Source organism: Solea senegalensis, unplaced genomic scaffold (genome assembly GCF_019176455.1).
Source record: "Solea senegalensis isolate Sse05_10M unplaced genomic scaffold, IFAPA_SoseM_1 scf7180000014804, whole genome shotgun sequence".
NCBI lineage: Eukaryota > Metazoa > Chordata > Actinopteri > Pleuronectiformes > Soleidae > Solea > Solea senegalensis.
The window spans coordinates 16,181-43,460 of NW_025321134.1; the positions used below are offsets into that span (position 1 = coordinate 16,181).

A 27,280-nucleotide genomic window follows, 5' to 3' on the forward strand; every position below is an offset into this window, starting at 1 on the left:
GGCTTCGCTGCTGTTAGTAAGTTAAACCTTGACCTTTACAGCTCACTAACCTCACAGCTCCTCATCAACTCGGGCTTGTGTTTGGTTTGTCTTCAGTGTGGACAGACGGACGGACGCCAGCGATCTGTGGAGATTCATCCGATGCAGAATAACCTCAGCAACGGTTTCTTCTTCTTCTTCTTGTCTTTCGGTCCTTCAGGTTCCTGGTTGATGAGCTTCTCACAGTACTTCCTGTTCAGCACTAAGTCTTGGTCGATGACGTTGTGCATGTACAGTATCTGTAGCTGCTTCGCCGTCTTGTAGGTCTTTTGGTGAACGCACTCGGCTCGATCTTTGAGCTCCTTGATTTCCTCGCAGTGCCGGTCGTCCATTCTATGAACGGCCTCCATTTCCAGCTTCAGCTGCTTCATTTGGTTCTGCACCTCCTCCATCTTGTACTCCTCTTCTCTGAACTTGTGGAAAAGGACATGGAACGTGGGGATATTCAAGAGAAGAGCAAACTCATTTTCGCTAATGATCCAGTTGTTTAATGTCATTGCCTCGCGTTGTTCTCTGGTGCTTTACAGCAGTTTGCATTTATATTGCTGCGTTACTGCCCTCGATAACCCCACCCCGCCGGGGTTCACCCTCTTACTCCTTATCCTTTCATCGTTGTGACATCACACCTTTTCATTTTTGTGACATCACACCTTTTGATCTTTGTGACATCAAACAACAGAAGCGGTTGAAATGACCAGAGGTGGAAGAAGTCGAGGAGATGCTAAGTTTGGCTTGTGCTTGGGAACTTTAAACTGTAGGGGGCAGCACCTCTTCTTGTGAAGCCTGCCGGAAACGTATTGAAAGAAGCAGTGAACTGTGAAGTGCGATAAAGAAGGATCAACTTTGAGAGAGAAAGAATCCTTCTTCAACACCAACATCTTTAACCTGTGGAGTTCCCCAGGGCTCAATCTTGGGTCCACTATTATTTAACCTTTACATGCTGCCGAGAAGAACTCAATGGCCTTCGATAATTACCATGACGACACTCAAGTTTATCTCCCACTCATGTGTGATGACTATACCCCTGTTGAAACTCTCTGTCATTGTATTGATGACATAGATAAATCTAGTCTCAGAACTTTCTACAGCTCGATAAAAACAAAACTGAGGTTGTAGTTTTGGAAAGGAGGAGGAAAGGCAAAAGATTTCTGCCTTGCTTGAAAGGAAAGGCTTAATAGCAAAAGATGTGGTAAAAAACCTGGGTGTCCTTATAGATAACGATCGAAGTTTTAGCAGTCACATTAAATCAGTCACAAAATTAGCATACTTCCATCTTAAAAACATTAACAAACTTAGAGGATATATGTCACAAAACAAGATCTGGGAAAAAAATCATACATGCTTCCGTCACTAGTAGGATTAATTATTGCAATGTGCTTTTCACAGGACTCTCCAGAAAACAACATCAGCCCTGCACTGGCTCCCAATGAGCTACACAATTGATTTTTAAAGCACTTCTGCTTGTTTTTAGAAGGTGGCAGCAATGCAACGTCATGGCTGTTAGGTTTTAAAACATAGCAGTAAGTAAAACCTTCATGTAAGAAAATAGTTTGTGTTTTTACGGCAAACATTTGGAAATTTCGTCTTCATTCAGTCATAATAGACTCCAGTGTGTTTGTTGAGTATTCTAGCACCAGCTTTTCCAACGACATGGGCTCTTTTAAAGGGATAGTATTGTTTTTTCAAGTGTGTTGTTTGAGCTACCGACACATGGTCACATCCTCTGTGCTGAGATCCAGTCTGACTGACGGATTCACCTTGTTAAAGGGTAACTGCTCCTGCACCACAGTCCACAAGCAAAATCAGCTATTTTACATCATAGCACACAGGAGTAGCCTCCATTCTTCTCATTTAAATGTGCTTTTTTGTGACGTTGGTGTTTAACATCCTTCATTTGGATTTACGTCAGTGATGGAAACTCACCATATGGGGCAGCAGCAGACTAGAAGCTCCTATGTCCATGTGAACTAAAACCATATCTGATTGTTCTATATGGACGTTGGTGTGGGACAATGAGCCGTTTCCAAAGTATCACAAACACAAAAGGCTGTTGAAGTGATACACTGACCACATCAACAGTCATGTTTTCACTGAGCGCCTGTCTGTCTGATGATTGTTAGTGCAGGGTTGGCGTATCATCTGTCAGTGCCACATTCAGAAACACTAAATCTTTATTTTTACCAGGATTCAAATGCAAACATGTTTGTTAAAGGGAAACAACAAGAACATGCATTAGTATATTTCAGTTATTTTTCTTATTGAGACCTGTGTGTGTGTGTGTGTGTGTGTGTTGTAATTTAATTGAAATGAACTGGGTTTTTAAAGTGTCTAAATGCAACAAAAAGGAAATGTATGAGCTAAGTTTTCTCCTTTGTCTTCTAAAGCTCTTTTTCTGTAAACAATGTCTTCATCCACACGGAAACCCCCAAAATGACTCGCATAGCGCATGTATATAATATAATACATATGGCAGGCCTGTAGTGCTACTACATCAAAACCAGAGAGGACAACTGTTTTTTTTGAATTGTATACGATCACAGAGGACAGAGGACAGAGGACAGATTAAAGAAAGCCAGGACTTGAACTGACGACAGATTGTTTATGTTTGGTGCCGTTTCCGTCTGGACGTGGTCTAAGGATACTGTGTCATTACATTAAATATGCAGGGCCGCAATTTTGAAATATTACCGGCCACATGAATGGACGTCAAAAGTATATATAGTGTAAACTCTGGGTCCAAGTGTCCCTTAATACAGTGACAGGCCGCTTTATAGATTTGACAAGATGCAACAATGAATTGAATTACTTAGAAAAATAAATAAATAAAAGTAGCAGAGGACTAAATATTGTTAAACATATTGAATGATTTGCATAGAAACAGATTGTAAATGTATTCCTCTCTCATTGAACATGGTGTGTGTGGAACCAGGGCCACTGTGGCCTACAGTCACGTATCACAGTGAATCATTTTGTTGACCTTTATCCTGGCAGATCTGTGTGGGGGACGACCTTTACGTCACAGGTGTGGAAAATGTGAACCAGCATCGTCTAATCTGTTGCCCCTGAACATGGGACATGTGTTGACTCTTCATGGAAAGTCAAACAAATCTGGTTTCTGCTTGTTAATTGTAAAAAAATAATTGATTTTACAAACTTTTTTTCTCACGTTTTGAGTGACAGCAGGGCATGCTTTCAAATCAACCAACATACAGCTACAGCGACTCCAGCTGGTTCAACCTGCAATCACAGGTTTCAGTCACATATTCATTTCCACCCGGGTGCCTGAAATGCACAAAGGTCACAAATAAAACATCTTGAGTGTTTGACCTTCATCCTCTGATCATCCACAAACACACATGTCTTCCAGGGACATTTGACAATCCTGTAGACATCCAGCTGCCATCAAATCCACATACAGTGGGACTGCATAGTGTAAGGTGGAGTATAAAGGTGCTCAGGCAGCTGTGAAGAAGCAACAGCGACAGGTGTGCTTCCATCTGTTATTCTGTCATCTTCTTTCATGTCTGTCCTTGGTTGAAAGTCAATAAGGAGTGTCCTCTTGAAGCCTTCCATGAGCTGTCCCCTGGACATGTTTGCAGTGTGCTTCACTGTGCTATTACTGTGTTCTGTCACAGCCAAACATAATCAGTCAGTGGGTCAGTGTCTGTGGATGTCTCTGGTCCATTTGATCATTGTCTCTGGAGATCGATAGAGGAAGATCAGTTTGGAGTACAGTTCCTCTTCCAGTTCCAGTTCTCCTGTCTCACGCACCTGAAACACACACACATACATTTATGACGACTCACTCACTCATTGTCTACCTGCGACAACCATATGTCCAATTAACCTAATCCCCAATCTGCATATGTATGGACTGAGGGAGGACGGAGCATCAATATGCTGTGTTTCCATCATGGTATGGTTCGGCTTGGAACGGTAACCCTGGGTCAGGCTTGTGCTTGGACTGAGAACAGTACCTTTACTTGGCCAGCAGGGTGTGGGCTGTGCCTGATGTCAGTGAGGTACCGAGTGTGATGTTCTACGAGTGCGATGACAATAAACAACAACATTGAAAGCAACAGTCAACAGTGGCTGGCTGCTGTTTGCTGCTTCCTCTACTTTCTTCTTATTCTTAGTGGCAGAGACAGAACTATTTAAAATGGCCTTGACTTCCATGGGATATTTACAGTGGTCGCAAAGGACGTGTTTCTTTCACCCAATCAGCCAATCTCAGCTTGACCCTAGTGTAGCATTTCACGGGTTAAATATGTGCTGAACTATACCAGACCAAACTTTTCCACTCGATGGAAACATCACGCACATACAAACTCCACCATGTGTCCTGCTTTTCCAAGACTATTGAATTTAAAGAGAAAGGTCATTTATTTTAATTTATGGTTCAAAGCTAGATCAAATGTGTTGTTTCGGATTTGTCTTTGCACAAAATCATGCACAGTAAACTCACCAGGAAGATGTCTGTACAGAGCTTCAGGATACGGTCCACACAGGGCAGCTCTTCAAACATGATGGAGTGGGAGATTTCACTGAAGAAGCCTCGCACAAACTTCCCAATGACTAAGACCACAGACACATACAGACCCATGATCCTGAAGGGACACATTAGAGACACTGGTTCACAGAGAGATCAAAGGAAAACACACATCACAGCAACTCTATGTGTCAAGTAAAACTGGGTGGTAGAGAAAAGAAACTCTCTTTATATGCGGACAATACCCTACTAAACTATACTATACTATACTATACTATACTAAACTAAACTAAACTATACTATACTATACTATACTATACTATACCCTACTATACTATACTATACTATACTAAACTAAACTAAACTATACTATACTATACTATACTATACTATACTATACTATACTATACTATACTATATTAAACTAAACTATACTATACTATACTATACCCTACTATACTATACTATATTAAACTAAACTATACTATACTATACCCTACTATACTAAACTATACTATATTAAACTAAACTATACTATACTATACTATACTATACCCTACTATACTATACTATATTAAACTAAACTATACTATACTATACTATACCCTACTATACTAAACTATACTATATTAAACTAAACTATACTATACTATACCCTACTATACTAAACTATACTAAACTAAACTATACTATACTATACTATACCCTACTATACTAAACTATACTATATTAAACTAAACTAAACTTAACTATACCCAACTATGCTATACTAAACTATACTATACTATACTAAACTAAACTAAACTAAACTAAACTAAACTATACTATATTATACTAAACTAAACTAAACTATACTATACTATACCCTACTATACTATACTATACTAAACTATACTATACTATACTATACTAAACTAAACTCATGTATACTATACCCTACTATACTAAACTAAACTATACTATACTAAACTAAACTAATGTATACTATACCCTACTATACTGAACTAAACTATACTATACTAAACTAAACTAAACTAAACTAAACTAAACTATACTATACTATACCCTACTATACTAAACTATACTATACTATACTATACTATACCCTACTATACTAAACTATACTATATTAAACTAAACTAAACTTAACTATACCCAACTATGCTATACTAAACTATACTATACTAAACTAAACTAAACTAAACTAAACTAAACTATACTATATTATACTAAACTAAACTAAACTATACTATACTATACCCTACTATACTATACTATACTAAACTATACTATACTATACTATACTAAACTAAACTCATGTATACTATACCACTATACTAAACTAACCATACTATACTAAACTAAACTAATGTATACTATACCCTACTATACTGAACTAAACTATACTATACTAAACTAAACTAAACTATACTAAACTAATGTATACTATACCCTACTATACTAAACTAAACTATACTATACTATACTATACTAAACTATACACACACACTACACTAAACTATACTATACTAAACTAAACTAATGTATACTATACCCTACTATACTAAACTATACTAAACTAAACTATACTATACCAAACTATACTAAACTAAACTATACTATACTATACTAAACTATACTGTACTATACTATACCATACTAAACTAAACTAAACTAAACTATACTAAACTATACTGTACTATACTATACCATACTAAACTAAACTAAACTAAACTAAACTAAACTATACTATACTAAACTATATGCACAAAGCGTCAATTACAACCTCCGCTCAAATTTAAGCCAGCTTGTAGTCAACAGTGGTAGAGCGAGTCGTCTTTCGACTGGAAGGTTGTGGGTTTCATTCCTGGCTCCGCTATTCTACATGCTGATGTGTCCTGGGGCAAGACAACCCCACTTTGCTCCTGACAGCTGTTAGAATGAGTATGAAAATTGTCTGATAGAAAAGAGCTATATAAATACAGACCATTTGTCAATAAGGGGAAATTTGGACTTTTTAAGGTAACATTAGTGATTCAGAATTTTAGATAGATTGAAAAAGTTTGCATTGTCTTCAAGTTGCTTTTGTGAATGGCAAACGTAAACACCCTACTATGAACTGTGTGAGTTTGTGTGCCTTACCCATATCCAGCCAGAAAGCCCAGGCTGGGTGGACTGACTTTGTCATTGAATATGACCATGGGTAAAACGCCACATGAGGGGCCACATCCTGCGATGGCGATGTCCCACCACTCCTGATTTCTACTGTCGTTCAGAGACCTGTCGCTCTTCAAGGACAGAGTTATGTTCAGGAAGCCTTCTTCATCACCTACAAGACAAACAATCTTTAACATGTACATACACAGCAGACATTGTCATCCTGATCAATACACACTTGTCTTAGCTGGTTTACTGGTATCAATATCTGTTCTTGTTTTGAGAATACATGAATTTGATGAAGGAGGAGAGTTTGAATTTATTATTACTAAGTAGACAAGGGGACATAAATAAATGACAGCTCAGGTTGAACGGTTTGGAAATACGTTTGGTTTGGTCACATAGGAGGACAGTGATTACATAGGACAAAGGATGTTGAAGATGGAGCTGGAGGAAAAGCAAAAGGACCACAGAGAAGGTTCATGACATGAGGACAGCTGTTGTAACAGAAGAGGAGAAGATGGAGGCAGATGATCCGCTGTGGCCAAGAGAAGGAGAAGAAGAAGAAGACAAAGGGAGTGCAAGAAATGGAGGTGGTCACACTGATCACAACAAGTGACAAAATATGACAGTGTCGTCAAGTGCGTGACATGAGAGGAAAGTGCTGAGTGATGCCAATCTGTCCAAAATAAGTAACTCTGATTCGAAGTGAAGAAGACTGACGCTGGAAATGAACACAAATGTATACAAATAACAATGAGTCAAAAACCCGGACCTTTATACAGTTGACTGACTGGTTTGGCTTCAGCTCCATTGGGAGCACGGATGTAGTTGGGGAACATATTAGGAACAAGCCTGGAAAAGAAAGACGTAGGTATTAAAAAAACATGAAGATTCACATCAACATCCATGCTGAGGGGGAACTTACACAGGTTGAGTGCGATTGCCGACGAGTAGTGAGGCCAGATCCGCCCTGACAGGGTTTCCTGGTTCCAGGGCTATTGAGTGTTTGTCAAAGGTGTGTTCCACTGTCCCTCCTTTTCCCAGGTCCCTGTCACACAGAAACAATGAGAGAAAAGAGAAAGAGCGATGATCAGATGGGAGTTTTTACATCACACATTTATCACTGCTGCAGCAGAGGGAGGAGCTAACAGCGTGTCAGTACCCTGTCCACCCAAATACAGAGGACAGCTGCTACAACAGAGCAAATATCATAATGTATAATAGTCTTTTTATCATATGAAATGAAGGGTCTTACCTCTGGAAAGTCCAGGCCAGACGTAGTGTTAAGTCAACAGGACTTCCAAGTAGTTCTTTAATGACTTCCTGTCTGCTGGGGGGGCTGATCCTCCATACTGATCCTGAACTGCCTTCAATCATGGCCGTCACAATGTCCTCAGAACTGTAGAAAGTGATGAACTGCATGGCTACCTACACACACACACACACACACACACACACAGCAAGCAAATTAAAGGGATAGATCATTATTAATTATAATAATTATACATTAGAAGCTATAATTATTATTATCATTCACATTCACATCACCATTATCATTATGCTTTAATTAAAGTTGAAGTTATCAGTGTCATTTTGATCAACAGTCTCTATCCCTTTAAAGCCAGTCTTTGGGACACGTCTCAAAGTACAATCCTGATCAGTGTTTGTAGGAAGTACAGTATTTAAACAGCAGCGAAGACACATTGACAGTATTTAAACAGCAGGAAAGACACATTGACAGTATTTAAACAGCAGGAAAGACACATTTGACAGTATTTAAACAGCAGGAAAGACATTGACAGTATTTAAACAGCAGCAAAGACACATTGACAGTATTTAAACAGCAGGACAGACACATTGACAGTATTTAAACAGCAGGAAAGACACATTGACAGCATTTAAACAGCAGCAAAGACACATTGACAGTATTTAAACAGCAGGAAAGACACATTGACAGTATTTAAACAGCAGGAAAGACATATTGACAGCATTTAAACAGCAGGAAAGACACATTGACAGTATTTAAACAGCAGGAAAGACACATTGACAGTATTTAAACAGCAGGAAAGACAGTATTTAAACAGCTGGACAGACACATTGACAGTATTTAAACAGCAGGAAAGACACATTGACAGCATTTAAACAGCAGAAAGACACATTGACAGCATTTAAACAGCAGGACAGACACATTGACAGTATTTAAACAGCAGGAAAGACACATTGACAGCATTTAAACAGCAGGAAAGACACATTGACAGTATTTAAACAGCAGGAAAGACACATTGACAGCATTTAAACAGCAGGAAAGACACATTGACAGTATTTAAACAGCAGGAAAGACACATTGACAGTATCTGAACATGTGGACAGACGTATAAATCACTACTTACTGCATTGTCTCCAAACTTTTTGGTGAGTTCTTCATATTCAGGTTCTGTGAAGGGCTGAATGGACTGCTGCTGCACACTCATGGTGAACAGAGGCTGAAAACATGCAGAAACAAAACAGCTTAAAGCACATTTTACAAACTGTATCATTCATACACAAAACAATCATCATCTCAGTCAAACTCAGGATCGTAAAAAAGAAACAAATCAATATGAAGTACCTCATATCCTCCTAGCTTGACCGTCACTGTGACATCGATTGGGTGGTTGACCACACCCACCACTGATCTGACCAGTGAGATGAAGAGCAGAGGAAACCAGATGATGCAGATCAGGAAGAAGATGATGAGTCCTCCCATGCCATATTTCACAATCTTCTTCTTCTTCTGCCCTTTAGGCTGAGGGTATTTCTGGGGGGAAATAAATCATCATTGTTGGTGTGTTGCTGTGGACAAATGCAGAGGGACTGTATAACAGTGATATAAGGTGCACAGACGACTGAAGGCTGCAGGTTACTCTCTGTAGTACTCATATCATAATCATTATGACCATAATCCATTTGGGATCCATGATATTATTGTGGTAATTGTAAATATTTCTACATTAAATGAGATCATTATAGGATGATATCATTTATCAATGAAATCTGGGTTTTAATTCTAATTATGAATCATTCATTATACCAATGATGACATGACCACAACATGTTTATTGTTTGTGCTTTTTTGCACAAAGAAATCACACATTGCCCCATAACTAGTCTGCAGTGTGATAAAACAGAAAAAACAAAACATCTTTTAACTGCTTACTGTACTAGTAATTCTATCAGTTTTTCTCTTTGATGGTATTCTTCAAATGAAAGAAAAGGACGGTTGTTCACGTCGCTGTGATCCTAAACTTCTCACCTTCTCTGTCTCACGGCTGCATTTAATGATGAAGATGTTGGCATAAATGTCCTCCACACACATCCAGTTTGACAGAGACAGAGTCGTGTCTGTCCAAACCCAGTCCATCACTGCTCGCAGCTCAACCAGGAACGGCACCAGACGAAACCTGCACACAGGCACAGAGTCTGGGTTCCAGGACATAAGAGGACATTCATTCCCTGGAGACTTACGCTAACTTTAACCATAACTACTACAGGACTAACCCTAACCTCCTCCTAATAATACAACATGTCCCCCACCTTCAAATCTAATCATTTTTGTCTCCATAAGGAAGACAAGTGGAGAAAAAAGTAAAACAGAAGTAGGGTTACCTGGAAAACACACACACACGCACACACACACACACACACACACACACACACAGGGTTCGTCCGTACCCTTGGAAAACAGGTTGAGGTGGTTGTATTTCTTGGTGAGGAAGTTTCCGAGGATACGAGTGGGGTATCCACAGCGGATCTGATAGGCTGACAGTCCAAAGTAAATGCACTTGACAAAGTACCAGAGCTGAGCCACAAAGTTTTGATTGAACTTCCTGAGCAGGGAGAAGGAGAGACAAGGAAGATTTAACATGATAACAGATGGATTCCAAAGTGTGTGTGTGTGTGTGTGTGTGTGTGCGTGCTGCCTTCACTGACAACCTGGTGATTTTGTTCACACCAGGAAAAACTGGTTTTAACCTTTTAAATGAGTACATCTCTGCAACCACAGGGTCTATTTGAATACTTTGGGTGTGACAGTAAAGGGGACGCGTGGGACATGTCCCCTATGTCTTTGGAATGATGCAGCTGAAGCTGTAAACTTCAAAAAAACATCATGTCTCCATACTTTTATATCACTATTAGTGTTCAATAAAACAGTTTCTGGCTTTTTTATATGTTCCATTCCAAAAACAAACACCAGATGGCTCCACTGAGCTGTATCCAGGTTTGCAGACGTGTCCATGGGATCTGTATACTGTGTATATATGTTTGTATACACACACTGTCATTCAATGTTTTTTCTTTATTTACGTTGTAGATTCTCACTGAAGGCATCAACACTATGAATGAACACATGTGAAATGATGTAGTAAAGAAGAACGTGTGAAATAAGTTGAAATAATATGTTTCCTATTTTAGATTCTCACCCTTTGCTTGGATCACTCTTGGCATTGTCTCGATGAGCTTCATGAACATGTTTCCAGTTATTTCACACTGTTTTTGTAGCCCAGATTCTGCTGTTTAATGTGATGTGCACTGTCACTATATTATCTTTCTGTTTACCCAGAACCTCTCTGGCTCCCCCTATTGGGATGATATTTAATACTGTAATCAGAGTATTTTTTATATGGTGTTTTTCCTGGTGTACCTGCCCACCAGTGTCAGGATGGATCTTGATGAAGAGGAGTGTGAACAGCGTCGTCACAGTGTTTCTGCAGCCAGCATGTCCATGTGGGCCCCAAAAGGGTTATATGGGGGTCTCAGTCAGGTCTGTCTGTTGTTTCCATGGTGGCCCCACCCGTGTTTGCCAAACACGTATAATATAACCCTCATCAGTCCCACATGAAATCTGAACTATTCCTTTAAAGCCATGGTTCCCAACCCGGGGTCCAAGCCCCCCTTCACATGGGGGGGCACAGAGCTTTGACTGCTCTGAGTTTGTGAGGGTCATGTAATTATGTTTGTGCATCCCAATCAGACACTGGACAATTAGAAGTCAGTATCACCCAAATAAAAACTATCATTTTCTTTAAATTTATTACGCTATTTATCACCAACACTTGATCACGTTCCTGTTGTGTGACAAACGTCAAGTTTAAGTAAGTACGTTTAAGTAAAGTAAGTAAGTGAGTTTAAGTAAAGTAAGTAAGTAAATTTAAGTTAAGTAAGTAAGTAAGTTTAAGTAAAGTAAGTAAATTTAAGTAAAGTAAGTTTAAGTAAAGTAAGTAAGTAAATTTAAGTAAAGTAAGTAAGTAAGTTTAAGTAAAGTAAGTAAGTAAGTTTAAGTAAAGTAAATAGTAAGTAAGTTTAAGTAAAAGAGTAAAGTTTAAGTAAGTTAAATAGTTTAAGTAAAAGTAAGTAAGTTTAAGTAAATTAAGTAAGTGAGTTTAAGTAAAGTAAGTAAGTACATTTAAGTAAAGTAAGTAAGTGAGTTTAAGTAAAGTAAGTAAGTAAATTTAAGTAAAGTAAGTAAGTGAGTTTAAGTAAAGTAAGTAAGTAAGTTTAAGTAAATTAAGTAAAGTAAAGTAAAAGTAAAAGTAAAGTAAGTAAGTAGTTTAAGTAAAAGTAAATTAAGTAAGTAGTAAAGTAAAGTAAGTAAGTAAGTTTAAGTAAAGTAAGTAAAGTGAGTTTAAGTAAAGTAAGTAAGTAAAGTTAAGTTAAGTAAAAGTAAGTAAGAATTTAAGTAAAGTAAGTAAGTAAGTTTTAAGTAAGTAAGTAAGTAGTTTAAGTAAAGTAAAAGTAAAAGTTAAGTAAGTAAGTAGTAAGTTTAAGTAAAGTAAGTAAATTTAAGTAAAAGTAAGTTTAAGTAAAAAGTAAGTAAATTTAAGTAAAGTAAGTAAGTTTAAGTAAGTAAAAGTAGTTTTAAAGTAAAATAAGTTTAAGTAAGTAAGTAAAGTAAGTAAGTTTAAAGTAAAATTAAGTAAGTAAGTTTAAGTAAATTAAGTAAGTTTAAGTAAAGTAAGTAAGTGAGTTTAAGTAAAGTAAGTAAGTGAAAGTTTAAGTAAGTAAGTTTAAGTAAAGTAAGTAAGTGAAGTAAATAAGTTTAAGTAAATAAGTAAGTAAAAAGTAAAAGTAAGTAGAGTTTAAGTAAAGTAAGTAAAGTAAGTGAGTTTAAGTAAAAGTAAGTAAGTGAGTTTAAGTAAGTAAAGTGAGTTTAAGTAAAATAAGTTTAAGTAAAGTAAGTTTAAGTAAATTAAGTAAGTTTAAGTAAAGTAAGTAAGTAAATTTAAGTAAAGTAAGTAAGTGAGTTTAAGTAAAGTAAGTAAGTAAGTTTAAGTAAAGTAAGTAAGTAAGTTTAAGTTTAAGTTTAAGTTTAAGTAAGTAAGTAAGTAAGTTTAAGTTTAAGTTTAAGTTTAAGTTTAAGTTTAAGTAAAAGTAAGTAAGTAAGTTTAAGTAAAATGCCGAACACTCACGGGATCAAAAAAAAACAAGGCCTTGGTTTGATTTAAGCACAGGACACTTTATATCTATACACTGTGAGATTGTTTTCTGTGCGTGCCTGGACAGGGTTTGAGGGGACCAGGTTTGTCTGGACACAGCAAGGAAAAAAGGTAAGTAAGTAAATTTAAGTAAAGTAAGTAAGTAAGTTTAAGTAAGTAAGTAAGTAAGTTTTAAAATAAAAGTTTAAAGTAGTAAGTAGTTTAAAGTAAAGTAAGTTTAAGTAAATTAAGTAAGTGAGTTTAAAAGTAAGTTTTAAGTAAAAGTAAGTAAGTGAGTTTAAGTAAAGTAAGTAAGTAAGTTTAAGTAAAGTAAAGTAAGTAAAGTTTAAGTAAAGTAAATAAGTAAGTAAGTAAGTTTTAAGTAAAGTAAGTAAGTGAGTTTAAGTAAAGTAAGTTTAAGTAAAGTAAGTAAGTAAATTTAAGTAAAGTAAGTAAGTGAAGTAAGTAAATGAGTTTAAGTAAAGTAAGTTTAAGTAAAGTAAGTAAATTTAAGTAAAGTAAGTAAGTGAGTTTAAGTAAAGTAAGTAAGTAGTAGTGTAGTAAGTTCTTTAAGTAAAGTAAGTTTAAGTAAAGTAAGTAAGTAAATTTAAGTAAAGTAAGTAAGTTTAAGTAAAGTAAGTAAGTAAGTTTAAGTAAAGTAAGTAAGTGAAGTAAGTAAGTAAGTTTAAGTAAATTAAGTAGGTAAGTTTAAGTAAATTAAGTAAGTTTAAGTAAAAAGTGAGTTTAGTAAAGTAAATTAAGTAAGTGAGTTTAAGTAAAGTAAGTAAGTAAATTTAAGTAAAGTAAGTAAGTGAGTTTAAGTAAAGTAAGTAAGTAAGTTTAAGTAAAGTAAGTAAGTAAGTTTAAGTTTAAGTTTAAGTTTAAGTAAGTAAGTAAGTAAGTTTAAGTTTAAGTTTAAGTTTAAGTAAAGTAAGTAAGTAAGTTTAAGTAAAGTAAGTAAGTAAGTTTAAGTTTAAGTTTAAGTTTAAGTTTAAGTAAGTAAGTAAGTTTAAGTTTAAGTTTAAGTTTAAGTTTAAGTTTAAGTTTAAGTAAAGTAAGTAAGTAAGTTTAAGTAAAGTACCGAACACTCACCGGGATCAAAAAAAAGAAAACAAGGCCTTGGTTTTGATTTAAGGACAGGACACTTTATATCTATACACACTGTGAGATTGTTTTCTGTGTGCGTGCCCTGGACAAGGGTCGGGGGGACCAGGTTTGTCTGGACACAGCAAGGAAAAAAGGTTGGCAACCACTGCTTTAAAGCATGATCACAACAGAACCTATTTACTCTTATGTCAAACGCTGATTTCAAAACTTGGTTAAGAATACTCACAACTACCTCAACAACTACAACTACTACTACTAATAATAATACTACCACTACTACTAATATTAACATTAACATTAATATGAATACTGCCATCCGGGCACCCGCATGTGTGTGTGTGTGTGTGTGTGTGTGTAGAGGTGTGTAACAGGGATGGTTAACTGCAGAGGTCAAATTCATATCATCAACGGACGTGTGTGCAAATAAAATGAATTCTGATCCTAACACTAATAAATGCACGGTTTTCATTCAACTCCACCTTTCAGTGACAGCAGGCAAGATGAAAAACATCCACAGGTGTATCCCAAACACAAGGATCACCTGGAGGGGAGAAACAGAGGGATGATGGGAAAAATAAAGAGTTTTTCCAGGTGGATGCATGAAAGCTACAAATGTGGATAAGATGAGTGGAACCTGGAATATGAGTTTTCCAAGAACAGCTTTGCGCAGGTACAGAGCTCTGTCGATAATCATGGTGCTGAACTGGATGAGCAGCATCACCAGAAAGGCCTCAGGAACCTGGTCCTCTGATAGAGAGGAGGCTATGTCAGCTGCTGCACTGTGCTTCTGAAACAGACACAACAACTACTATTAAGATAATCACTTCTAAAACACATGTATTTACTGAAAGTGGCAGTTCAGGTTATAAAGTCGACGTAAAGTCAGTACTGACTGCACTTGACTGGGTCAATACCTCACACAACCATTTAGAACGAAAACCATTCATTTGACAGTAAATAAATAAAAACTACATTCTCATTAATTCTTATGTGAATTAGATTTTCACCACAAAAGTGTCTAATTCACCAACAGGGAGCAGTGGGGATTGGGTAGCTTGTCCAAAAGTACTCCAGCCCGCGATCTATCGGGATTTCCACCCTCCGTTTCAAGCCCCTCCCCACCAGATCATGGGCTGCCCCGACTTCATGTAAAATAGTAATTAGGGGTGGAACGGTTCATTCAAAAAATCCGTCCCGTCACAGCTCGGGTCACGTGTGCAGCGTTCGGTTTATGACGCTCAACGTAGCGTTAGCCTTGTGTCAGTAACACAGTGACGTGCTGCAGGTCACATGACAGGAGCCCCAGAGTGAGAGGAGGCACCAGCAGCGTCGTGTCCTTCTGCACATTTACTGTACGTACATTTATATCATCCAATCCATCACTCACCCCAAATGCCCAAAAGCCAAAGATGATGATGATGAAGTCGATGACATCAGTGAGGAACATGAGGGCGTAGACGTCGGTGGCGGCTCGATACTCGGCGTGGAGGATGTCCTTGAAAAAGCCTGCGGTCGGCTTATAAACGCTCTGAAGACTGCAGAGGAAAAACAAACACTGTTACTTACACTGGCTTTCAATTTGAAATCAATAAATGATTATGAGGTCACTGACATGTGATTTCAACAGCGTGAATTGATTATTATGGAGCAATTTGTTTTTCATCTGATTCAAGTTCACATGTTTGTGTTTGATTTTTGAAGTAAGGGTGTATGTACTGATGCAGAGTCATCAGGTCAGGTGAGTTCAGGTCAGGTCAGCCTGTGGTCAGGTCAGGGTGAGGTCAGGTCAGGGTCAGGGTCAGGTCAGGGTCACTGTGGCTGTGGGTCAGGTCAGGTCAGGTCAGGTCAGGTGAGGTCAGGTGGAGGTGAGGTCGGGTCGGGTGAGGCTGTGGTCAGGCTCTGTGGCTGTGGTCAGGGTGAGGTGAGGTGAGGTGAGGGGTGGGAGGGGGTGAGGGGTGGGAGGTGTGGAGGTCAGGTCAGGTCAGGTGAGGTGAGGTCGGGTCGGGTGAGGTCAGGTCAGGTCAGGGTCAGGCTCTGTGGTGAGGTGAGGTGGGAGGGGTGAGGAGGTCAGGTCAGGTGAGGTGGAGGTGAGTGTGAGGTGGGAGGTGAGGGTCAGGTGGAGGTCATGAGGTCACTGGGGTGAGGTCGGGTCGGGTCAGGTCAGGGTCAGGTCAGGTCAGGCTCGTGGGTCAGGTCAGGTCAGTCGGTGGGTGAGGTGGAGGGAGTGGAGGTCAGTGGAGTGTGAGGTGAGGTGAGGTGAGGTCGGGTCAGGGTCAGGTCAGGTCAGGGTGAGGTCAGGTGGAGGTCAGGTGGGAGGTCAGGTGAGGTCGGGCCTGGTCGGGTCGGGTCAGGTCAGGTGGGAGGCAGGAGGAGGTGGAGGTGAGGTGGGAGGTGAGGTGAGTGGGGTCAGGTGAGGTGGAGGTGAGGTCAGGTGGAGGTGAGGTCGGGTCGGGTCAGGTCAGGTCAGGGTCAGGTGAGGGAGGTGAGGTCAGGTGGAGGTGAGGTGGGAGTGGTCAGGGTCAGGGTCAGGTCAGGGTGGGAGGTGAGGGTGGACAGGGGTGAGGTGAGGTGAGGTCAGGTCAGGTGAGGTGGAGATGAGGTCAGGTGAGGTTTGGCCTGGTTTGGTCGGAACAGGTCAGGTCAGGTGAGGTCAGGTGGAGTAGTCAGGTCAGGTGGAGGTCAGGTGAGGCTGTAGGAGGTGAGGTCAGGTGAGGTCAGGTGAGGTCGGGTCGGGTCGGAACAGGTCAGGTCAGGTTTGTTTTGCAGACATCCATATTACAAACAGACATTACAAACAAGATTAAAACAGAATTCAAGACTTCAGTAGTTTTCAGTGTAACTGAATCAAATCACTAGAATCACTTAATGATAAATATTAGTTCAGCACTTCATGATCAGTGACACAGTCACTGGGTTCATGCAGCTCACGATCAGCAGTGCTGTCCATAAATACACCAGACTCCTCTGTTAAATATTGAGATTTTAGACATTTCCTTGGTAGTTGTTGGAGATGAACCCACATTTTTAGGATTGTTGAGTAAGTATATGTAACTGATCTACAGTTCAGTTTGTGTCAGCAGTCTCTTCCTGTGACGCTCTCTGGCTAATCAGTGGCCGACAGTCTGGAGTCGATGCACCTCTCTGTGTGGATGCTCTGGCTGAGGCGGTGTCACCTCACACCTTTGTCTCTTTTGTGGTAGTTAGGCTTTGGGAGACATATGCAATGGGAGTGGTCCATATCTGTGAGTTATTCACCGTAAGCCCAGTTCTTTGATAAAAGAGTGAGGTGTTACGCCAACATTCTTGCATGAGGCTTTAGTGATTTTAGGGGACGGGTGTGACAGTGTGAAGGGGGCGGTGCCCTGGCACAGCCAGACCTGTCTGTCACTGACAGCTCACTCTGTTATCAACCAACCAGGTTTACATTGAGTAAGCCTTGGTTCTGCCCTGCAGTAAACAGCTGGTCTGCAGCATCTTCACATATATACTACACTGCTGCACGTACAGTATGTGCAGCTATAGAGAGGAAATAAAAGGTACAGTTAACCTCTGAACATATTCAAATATAACGTGCAGCTACAATATGATTTGTTTTTCACCTGGCACACGTGCTGTACACCAGTAAACCAGTGTCTGTGTATCTAGTTGATGTTATTTGCTGATCCATGATCATGTGACTGCTCCACTCTGCTGTCCCCCTCCTCCCCCTCACATATTAACTTTAGATATAATAATACTGATAATATTAACTGCTGCAGTGTAGTCAACTCACCCAGAGACGACGATGTGTTTGATCTTGTTTCCTACGGCCTGCAGTTTCTGATTGGCGGCTTCTCTCCTCCTGCCTTTCTTCTTCTTCACTGGTTCTTCACCAGCATCTGTGTTCTCAGCTGTAGCCTCTACTGGATCAGGCCGAGCTAGAAGCAGGGAGACAGAACCCACTGGGCCTTCTTATTATGGAGCAGTGGAAACTGCAAAAATGCTGTCGAATGTTCACTTATTGAGGTAAAACATCATCAACGATGTCAACAAAGTCATTAAGACTTTTAATGAAAGGATTTACAGTCATGTTGATGCACAGTGTTTAGACAGCTCTGTACTGGGAGGATTCAGGTTTTAATAGTTTAGAGAAGAAGAAGAAGAAGAAGAAGAAGAGGAAGAAAAATGACTAAGATCGAGAAGAACAAGAAACCTAAGACACTAATAAAATGTAAGTCTGCTCTTAATATCTTAAGAAAGTTACAGACTTCCACTTTATCCTGCCGACAAAACTGAAGTTTGTCTCACTTAGTAAACCTCTCAGCAAAGTACAGCTCCCAGAGACTCACGGAGACTCCCAGAGACTCCCAGAGACTCCCAGAGACTCACGGAGACAGAGACTCACAGAGACTCATAGAGACTCTCTGAGACTCCCAGAGACCTCACAGAGACTCCCAGGAGACTCACAGAGACCCCAGAGACTCCCCAGAGACTCCCAGAGACCTCACAGAGACCCCTCAGGAGACCACACAGAGACTCACAGAGACTCTCTGAGACCCCAGAGACTCCCCAGAGACCCTGGAGACAGAGACCCCAGAGACTCCCAGAGACTCCCAGAGACCTCACAGAGACTCACAGAGACAGAGACTCCCAGAGACCTCACAGAGACTCACAGAGACTCCTCTGAGACTCCCCAGAGACTCCCCAGAGACCTCACGGAGACAGAGACTCCCAGAGACTCCCACCCAGAGACTCCCAGAGACTCCTAGAGAGACTCACAGAGACTCACAGAGACTCACAGAGAGAGACTCACAGAGACTCCCAGAGACTCAGAGACTCTCCAGGAGACTCAGAGACAGAGACTGGAGACCCAGAGAGACTCACAGAGACTCACAGGACTCATAGAGATTCACAGAGACTCACTGAGACTCACTGAGATTCACAGAGACTCCCAGAGACTCACAGAGACTCACAGAGACTCCCATTGTGTCACTGATGTAAATCTGAATAAAGGATTTCTGAGCTGAACATGAGTCAGCAGTGGATCAACAACTGCTGTGTGTCAGAATGTAATAATCAGTATTTTTTCTATGGACTTTGGTGAGGGGGAATGAGCGGTTCAACAGGACAGAGACTTCAGTTTGAGTCGGGTTTGAGGCAGAGGGGGTGTGCACAGTGCAGTAACCACCTGAACTATCACCTTAATGTTGATTTCACTTCACACAGAAGAAGAAGCCACAAACCTTTGCTGCTCTGTTGCTTGGCTCGTTTACTTTTCCTGCGGAAGCGAATGCTACTGCTTTTCTTTGGTATTTGCTCCATCACCTGCTCACACTCTCCCTCCTTCTCATCCTCCGTCAGCACGCTGTCCTGTCTGTCTGCTGATTCTACCTCATGGGACTGTGGTGAGTCAGGAGCAGAGCTGGCACTCGGGGCCACGTTGTCTACATTGTCCTATAATTATAAATAACATTAAAAAAAAAAATGTTTTAACTGTTTTAATTCTCTTAAAAATATACTGATGTGTTTAAACGATTAGTGCTAAATGGTAAATGTAGTACATGGATGGCAATTCCAACCTCTTCAATCATTTCCAAGTTGTCCAGGGTGGACGAGGATGTGATTCTGCCTTCCTTATCCTCCTCCTCTCCTCCTCCCTCCTCCCTCCTTCCAACTTCTGCTTCACTAGTTTTTGTTTCATCTGTACAACTTTCTTGTGAGGGGCTCTGCTCCTCCAGGGGGCCCTCGTGGTCCCAGAGACCATAACGCTGTGTGCACAGAAAAAAAGGGAAATAAGTTCCAAATGCAACGTGTGTGCGAAGTGTGACTGTTGCCACAAATGTACACTCAACAAAAACACAAACGCAACACTTTTGTTGTTGTTGAGTGTATAACCACAGGAATGATGGAATGATTACTAAAACTTAAAAAACATGTTTTTATTTCAAAGCGTTAACTAAGAACGTGTATTTTGATTTCTAAAAATAGCAACTGTAAGCAAATGTTTTAGTGTTAAGGCAAAAGATCTACACAGGAAGTAGTTAAACGCCAGTAGTTAAAAGTCAGTGGCTCTTATTTTGAAAGCCAGGTTGAAAGGAAGTGGTGCCACATAAGATTGGCACTCAGCCACAGTATAGGTGCAGCTAATAAGGGTATAAGCAACAAAGTATTATGTATTTTATTTTTCAAGAAAAACTATTAAAAGGAAAGATAAAATAGAAACGCGTCATTAAATTTACTAACAACTAACAAAAGAAAATAAAATATAAAACAAACAAAAAACTACTAAAACGAAGGATAAGTTAGAAAATATGTAATTTAATAACTAAATATAAATGAAAAATAAGGTAAAAATGTGGATTTTATTTTCTACCTCCAAAAGTAATATAATATTATTTGATGTAACCTGAACCTGCTGTAAAGTGTTTCATACTTGGTGGTTTCTAGTTATCCTGTGCCACACATTTAACTTGGTTACTGGTTGTTGACCATAACCACAACTGTGTTGACTGTAATCCGAGTAACTCACCATGAGCAGAGATCTGTGGAAGAAGAGCACCAGCAGCTGAAGAAGATCATATTTGATGTAGCTGTCCGTCTTCTCCAGGCCCAGGATGCGAGGAGGGAAGAAAGGTTTGTCTTCATTTAGAGTCATCTCATAAACACTGTTCCACGGAAAGAATCCAAACTGGAAAAGATATTTCACCACCACCATCACCTGAGGAAGAGGAAAGAGGAAGCACAACTAGTCAGAACACGGAGAGGCGGCAGTCCACATACTGAACACTATTCTTGTAACTAACGCTTATTTTCTCAATTAATCGATGAGTTGTTTCGTCCATTTGACAGAAAATATTGATCAGTGTCCCCAAACCTGGAAATAAAGATGTTCTAAAATGTCCTGTTTTGTACACAAACAGAAATGATTTAAATGGAGCAAAGAAATGAAAATATTCACATTTAAGAAGCAGATTTGTTTTAATGATTTAAAAAGCACTCAAACTAAATAATTTAATATAAAAAAAGTTGGCGATTAATTTGGTAATCAAATAATTATCAATTAATCATTGTAAGCTGGTTGTGGTCTGTATACAGCAATAATACTGCAGACAATGACACACCTAATACATTAGATAAACATAAAACGACGATTTAAAAAGACTTTATTTATATATTTTTTGGATAAATCAAAAACCCTATGTGGACATTTTTTGTCGTTTGGTGTCAATTTGGAAGAATTTGGGAGGAGTTAGATTTAATTATTTCAGAATAATTAAACCTAACTCCTATTCCAACTAATCCAACTTTATTTGTAAAGCACTTTAAAACAACCACAGTGGACAAAAGAGCGATGCAACTTGGAACAATATGGAATGGAATGGTGCACTCATTTGTTCTATATTCCATCCATCCTCCTGCGGAGGAAACACATTTCAGCCGTGATCTCGTTCTTTCAGTCACTACCCATAGCTCGTGACCACAGGTGAGGATAGGAACGTAGAACGACCGGTAAATTAAGAGAGAGAAGTCCAACAACAAAGCACCACTCGGGTTCAGATCGGGGGGGCCAGCAGGAGCATATTCTAGCACCTCCTCCAGGGACTCCAAAAAAAAGGGTGGGTACTCAAACAGCTGTTCGGTGCATAGAGACAAACAACAGTCAGCACCCATCCCCCCCACCCCAATGCGGAGGGAGGCTACCCTCTCGTCCACTGGGGTAATGTACAGGCCCCGAGCCGGGGGGCCATGAGTATGCCCACACCCGCTTGGTGCCGCTCACCAGGGGCAACTCCAGGAGACTGGTTCCAGTACGCACGAGGGAGCGTGTGGTCCATTTGTCTTGTTCTTCATAAAGGTCTTTGGACCAGTTTGCCTGGGCTAACTCTACCAGGGGCATAAAACCCCGGACAACTGAACTTGCATGTCCCAATGAACTGGGATCATTGGGACATGCAAACCCCTCCACCACGGTAAGGTGGAGGCTCCCGGAGGGGTTGTTCCATATTGACATGTACACATGTTTTTGGTGTAAGGTGTAAAGCTGTAGCACGCACATTGAGACAGTTGTGGTCATGTGACCATCACTATTGGCTGAGTTGAGGAAGTTTGGCATCAGAGTGGACTGATGTGCAAAGTGAGGTACATTTTAATTCATACCTCAGTGTAGACGATAGCAGTCATCCAAAACCTCTTTGTTGGCCTTGGAACAGCCAACATCGCCCACAGGAAGACCAGTATGGGCAGAACCAGTGATATGACAGAGGCACTGGCCACGTTGTTCAACACTATGATGAAGTAGCAGACCAGCTCGGAGTTTGCTGCCAGCAGGTTGTACATGGCAAAAAGCAGCTTCAGCAGACGGTTCTGGTTGGTGTAGAAGTCCCTGCTCTGTTCCAGCTCCTCGATGAAGAACTGCCTGCACAGACAGACGCACAGACAGACACACAGACAGAGAAATAGACATCGTCATCTGTATTCATTTACAAAATCATCATGTCTTCCGTAGACTGATTGAACCAGAGCTTAAAACCCAAAAGTGTGTATCAGTCAAATGAAACCAATTATCACTGAAACTACGTATTATTCTGCAATAATACGTAGAAGAAATGTACTGAGTTTACTTTTTATAACAGGACAGTGAACACATCACTGAGGCTATTCTGCTTTTCCCACACAATAAACCATGATGGTTGGATTAAGTCAATAGTTATCAGTGGTTAGAGTTCAACAAGAGTTAAAGGGGACATATTATGCAAAATCAACTTTTTAACCATTTTAATACTTATATTTGGGACTCTGGAGGCCCTACCAGTCGCCAAAGTGTGGAAAAAGAATACTCAGTCATGTTTTCGTGGTCCCCCTTAGTGTAAGTATAGGCGATAAAACACTCCATGTTGAATTCCCTGCGCTTATGACGGCAGCATGCGCATTTCACCGCGAATGTTACCGCCCACCAGTAAGTTTACTTGGAGAGCTCCACCTTAGCTCCACCTTGTCCCTGCGAGAGTGCAGGCGAGGGAGGAAGAGCGGTATTATGTCAACGCGGAGGGACAAGTGTGCTGTTGGTGGCTGCACAGTGGAGCACAGTGTTTTACAGAGGATTTTATATATGAAGCTAATGTGCCGGATAAAGTCAGCAAACATGTGTTCGTGTGTTCGCACCACTTCACATCAGACTGCGGCCAGCGGTCGCCGTATTTAGTCAGCGACGTACAAACACACACATTGTTAAGAAAAGGTCACATAGAGGTCATAACTGACCATTCTGACACGTCCTAATTAAACATATTTGTTCAGTACGTCCTCCATGACCGCAGCACAGACTCAGTCTGATACAGTCACATACAGCAGCTGTTTATGCAGCGACCAGCGGTGGATCAGTGGTGCTGTCCCTAAGTGTTTTTAACTGATTTACAGTTCGGCAGTGTTTGGCTCGATCCTTATGTAGGACGTCTCTTCCTGTGACACCACTCTCGCTGTTTTCTGCTCACGCTGCCATGTTGATATTGTCAGAGAACTAGTGGAGGGAGGGGGAGAGGAATGGAGCAGAGGGAACAGGAGCTGAGCGAGTGAGCGCCGTAAAGAGGACAAATCAGAAACCCCCTGGAAGAAGTGGGTGTGTGTTTGCCTGTGTCTCATTTGCATATAAAGGGACCATGCCCGAAAACCGAGCGCTCTGAAAGGGGCGGGTTTAGCAGGGTTATTGAACTGCTATGATTCTTCATCCTTATGGTATTTTGACCAAAGCATGTCACTGACATGTTCATTAGGACATCAGGGAACTATTTTAACTTGGAGAAATAGGGTATAATATGTCCCCTTTAATTAAGAATGAGTAAATTTTAAGTGCTGCTGATCACTGTTAATGTGTATGACGTGTGTGTGTGTGTGTGTGTGTGTGTGTATTCATCATGGGGCTGGTAGTTGCTCCAGTTGTCCTGGATGTAACTTTGTAACTGGATAACTTTTGTCCATATTTGGTCACTATTGTGCAGCAGCATCATGATAACAGTCATTTCCTTTGTGGGAGTGTGGGAGAAAAAGTAAGTTTGACAAAGTCAGAGGCGAGGAGAGTTGATAGGTGAGGATGTTTAGACAAGAGGTTGTAACAGTTCAGAACTGAGCTGGAAGAGTTCTGGAGGAGTGACCGTGTTGTATGTTTCGTGGCTAGTGTCTTTATGTCTTTATGGTGAACTATCTTCTATCTTCTCCACAACAGGAGCAGAATAGTTGCTATGACAGCTGGAACATTCATTATGTTTTTGAAGTAATGATTATGGCCAGGTGCTAAATGCAACAGCTTAGTTGTTTTGTTCAAAATGGGTAGAAATGCGTCAGGTGCATCATGAAGGGCATCAAACAAACTCTGTGGATCCTGAAAAGCAGATGATCTACTGTGCCCCCCCCCTCTAATTTAGTTTCATTTGATTCTCCTTTTGTTGTGACCTGTAGCGCTGGGTCATAAACATGGATTATTTACCTTTCTCCGAGCAGCTCACTGGCTGTTCTGGAGTGTCTATGTTGAAGTTTGGAATCCTCTGGTACCAGCTCCATGCTGCTGGACGGAGGTTCAGGACTCAAGAGATTCCCAGTGCTGTTGAGCCTTGGTCTGGGTGTAGACTGGCCTGGAACACAGCTGTCGTCCACCTCCAGGCAGCTGACCGTCATTCAAACACACACACAGTACAGAGAAATGAAACTTGACTCTTTTTATTCATCGAATCATTTGTAGTTCTTCTTTTCCACGCTCACCTGTATCTGGTGGAGTTTTCAGTCTCATCCAAACATGTCTCCAGTGTGGGATTCTCACTGTCCAGAGATATCTGGTCGTCTGTGGAGTCGGCTGTTGCTGTATGACGCTGCCAATCAGAGCAAAGCAGTTATTATTATCATAACTTCATTATCTCACGAGGGTAAGGTTGAACAAAATGATAAAGGTGCATGCTAGAACCTTCATTACAGTTTGAGGACGATCATGTTTGCAACAGAAGAAGTTTAAAACGAGTATTTGCCCAAACAATTTTACAATGTATTACAACTATCTGGAGAGGTATATTCATTCAAAACAATGAAATACACACTATATTGTGTAAGTGTTTAAAAGTATTTATTTTGTAAAGTAGGAGCTCAGACACCCTCTGCAGGTGATGCTCGGACAGTTGTCCTTCAGTAGAGACCAGAGGCTGCAGGTCACTCAGTCCAGTCCTGTCACAGCTGAAGTTTAATGACCATATTCAAGTTCTTCATACTGTACTGTACAAAACTGATTCACTTAAGAAAACAATAGAATTACAGAGCGAGGGGGCATCGATTCAAATTTATACTGCTCTACTTCTAAAGGCTGACTTTTCATTTAAAGGTACAGTGTGTCATTTATTGGTGCGACAGCTGAATATCCCTCACTTTAGCCTTTCACTTCCATGTGTGTTGGAGAAACTATGTAGCCTCCAGTTAGCATCACAACTCAAGGGTTAGGGTTATGGTGGTCCAAAATGGCTGCCTCTGTACTCTGTATGACTTTTTAATAAATATAATTACTTATTTTACAAATTATATCCTGGGATTTGAACCAGCAACCCCCAGAAACAAGCCCAACTTCTTTCCTCTTGTCCACAGGCTTTTATTAATCTCCGCCTCCGAGTCATCATTCACATATGGAACACAGCAGCTGTTTAGGTCAACTCATTTCTGCCTATGATAACATAATAATAACATTTCAGATCTAGTCAATATGTCAACCTATGTATTCTTTCTTCTTTCTTTTATTATTATTATTATTTATTTATTTATTTTTTAACTTTTTATTTATTTCAACCGCAACCTGCCCACAATTCATCCAAATATACTTTTATTCACGCAATCTACCCGCTGGGGTTAGTGTTGTGAGTGTGTGTGTGAGAGAGTGTTGTGTGTGTGTGTGTTGTGTGTGTGTGTGTGTGAGAGAGAGTGTTGTGTGTGTGTGTGTTGTGTGTGTGTGTGTGTGTGTGTGTTGTGTGTGTGTGTGAGAGAGAGAGTGTTGTGTGTGTGTGTGTGTGTTGTGTGTGTGTGAGAGTGTTGTGTGTGTGTGTGTGTGTGTGTGTGTGTGTGTGTGTGAGAGAGAGTGTTGTGTGTGTGTGTGTGTGTGTGTGTGTGAGAGAGAGTGTTGTGTGTGTGTGTGTGTGTGTGTGTGTGTGTGTGTGTGTGTGTGTGTTGTGTGTGTGTGTGAGTGTGTGTGTGTGTGTGTTGTGTGAGTGAGTGTTGTGTGTGTGTGTGTGTGAGAATGTGTTGTGAGTGAGTGTTGTGTGTGAGTGTTGTGTGTGAATGTGAGTGTTGTGTGAGTGTGTGAGTGAGTGTTGTGTGTGTGTGAGAGTGTGCTGTGAGGAGTGTTGTGTGTTGTGTGTGAGTGTTGTGTGTGTGTGTGTGTGTGTTGTGTGTGTGTGAGTGTTGTGTGTGTGAGTGTTGTGTGTGTGTGTGTGTGTTGTGGGTGTGTGTTGTGTGTGAGTGTGCTGTGAGTGTTGTGTTGTGTGTGAGTGTTGTGTGTGGGTGTGTGTGAGTGTTGTGTGTGTGTTGCATGTGTGTGTGTGTGTGTGTGGGTGTGTGTGTTGTGTGTGAGTGTGCTGTGAGTGAGTGTTGTGTGTTGTGTGTGAGTGTTGTGGTGTGTGAGTGTTGTGTGTGTGTGCATGTGTGTGTGTGTTGTGTGGGTGTGTGTGTTGTGTGTGTGTGTGTGTGAGTGAGTGAGTGTTGTGTGTGTGCATGTGTGTGTGTGTGTGTGTGTGTGTGTGTGTGTGTGTGTGTGTGTGTGTGTGTGTGTGTGTGTGTGTGTTGTGTGTGTGTGTGTGTGTTGTGTGTTACCTGCTGTATCTTGTGTATGATGAAGTAGCGCTCAGTGCAGAGAACAGTAGAAATGTCTCTGTACTGTTTAGTGAGCAGGTTGAGCCACTGGGACAGACCGTCCACCATGGCCAGAACTATGGCCCATAAGAAGCGAAGGATGTCCAGGATCCTCTGGACCATCTCACCGTGACCTGCAGCACACACACCAGCAGGTGGGTGAGGATAGGACTGAGGTAGAGTC

The 27,280-nt window shown here is 40.6% G+C and overlaps 1 protein-coding gene across 1 annotated transcript in view; it reads right to left on the bottom strand.

Annotated features, from left to right (window-relative positions):
• Positions 1–2,192: 2,192 nt before the first annotated feature.
• Positions 2,193–27,280, bottom strand: part of piezo1 (piezo-type mechanosensitive ion channel component 1) — a 65,754-nt gene continuing 40,666 nt past the window's right edge. Inside the window, exons 33-53 of the mRNA XM_044016796.1 lie at positions 27,058–27,230; positions 24,979–25,085; positions 24,707–24,883; positions 22,384–22,642; positions 20,756–20,944; positions 19,806–19,994; positions 19,470–19,680; positions 18,020–18,164; positions 15,635–15,782; positions 14,882–15,034; positions 14,727–14,788; positions 10,400–10,554; positions 9,981–10,147; positions 9,297–9,485; positions 9,079–9,171; positions 7,944–8,116; positions 7,614–7,736; positions 7,461–7,540; positions 6,671–6,857; positions 4,505–4,646; positions 2,193–3,810 (exon numbers count right to left, since the gene is read on the bottom strand). Of these exons, the coding sequence (XP_043872731.1) occupies positions 3,697–3,810; positions 4,505–4,646; positions 6,671–6,857; positions 7,461–7,540; positions 7,614–7,736; positions 7,944–8,116; positions 9,079–9,171; positions 9,297–9,485; positions 9,981–10,147; positions 10,400–10,554; positions 14,727–14,788; positions 14,882–15,034; positions 15,635–15,782; positions 18,020–18,164; positions 19,470–19,680; positions 19,806–19,994; positions 20,756–20,944; positions 22,384–22,642; positions 24,707–24,883; positions 24,979–25,085; positions 27,058–27,230 (3,236 nt within the window). The 3' untranslated portion in view covers positions 2,193–3,696. The remainder of the gene's footprint in view (positions 3,811–4,504; positions 4,647–6,670; positions 6,858–7,460; positions 7,541–7,613; positions 7,737–7,943; positions 8,117–9,078; positions 9,172–9,296; positions 9,486–9,980; positions 10,148–10,399; positions 10,555–14,726; positions 14,789–14,881; positions 15,035–15,634; positions 15,783–18,019; positions 18,165–19,469; positions 19,681–19,805; positions 19,995–20,755; positions 20,945–22,383; positions 22,643–24,706; positions 24,884–24,978; positions 25,086–27,057; positions 27,231–27,280) is intronic.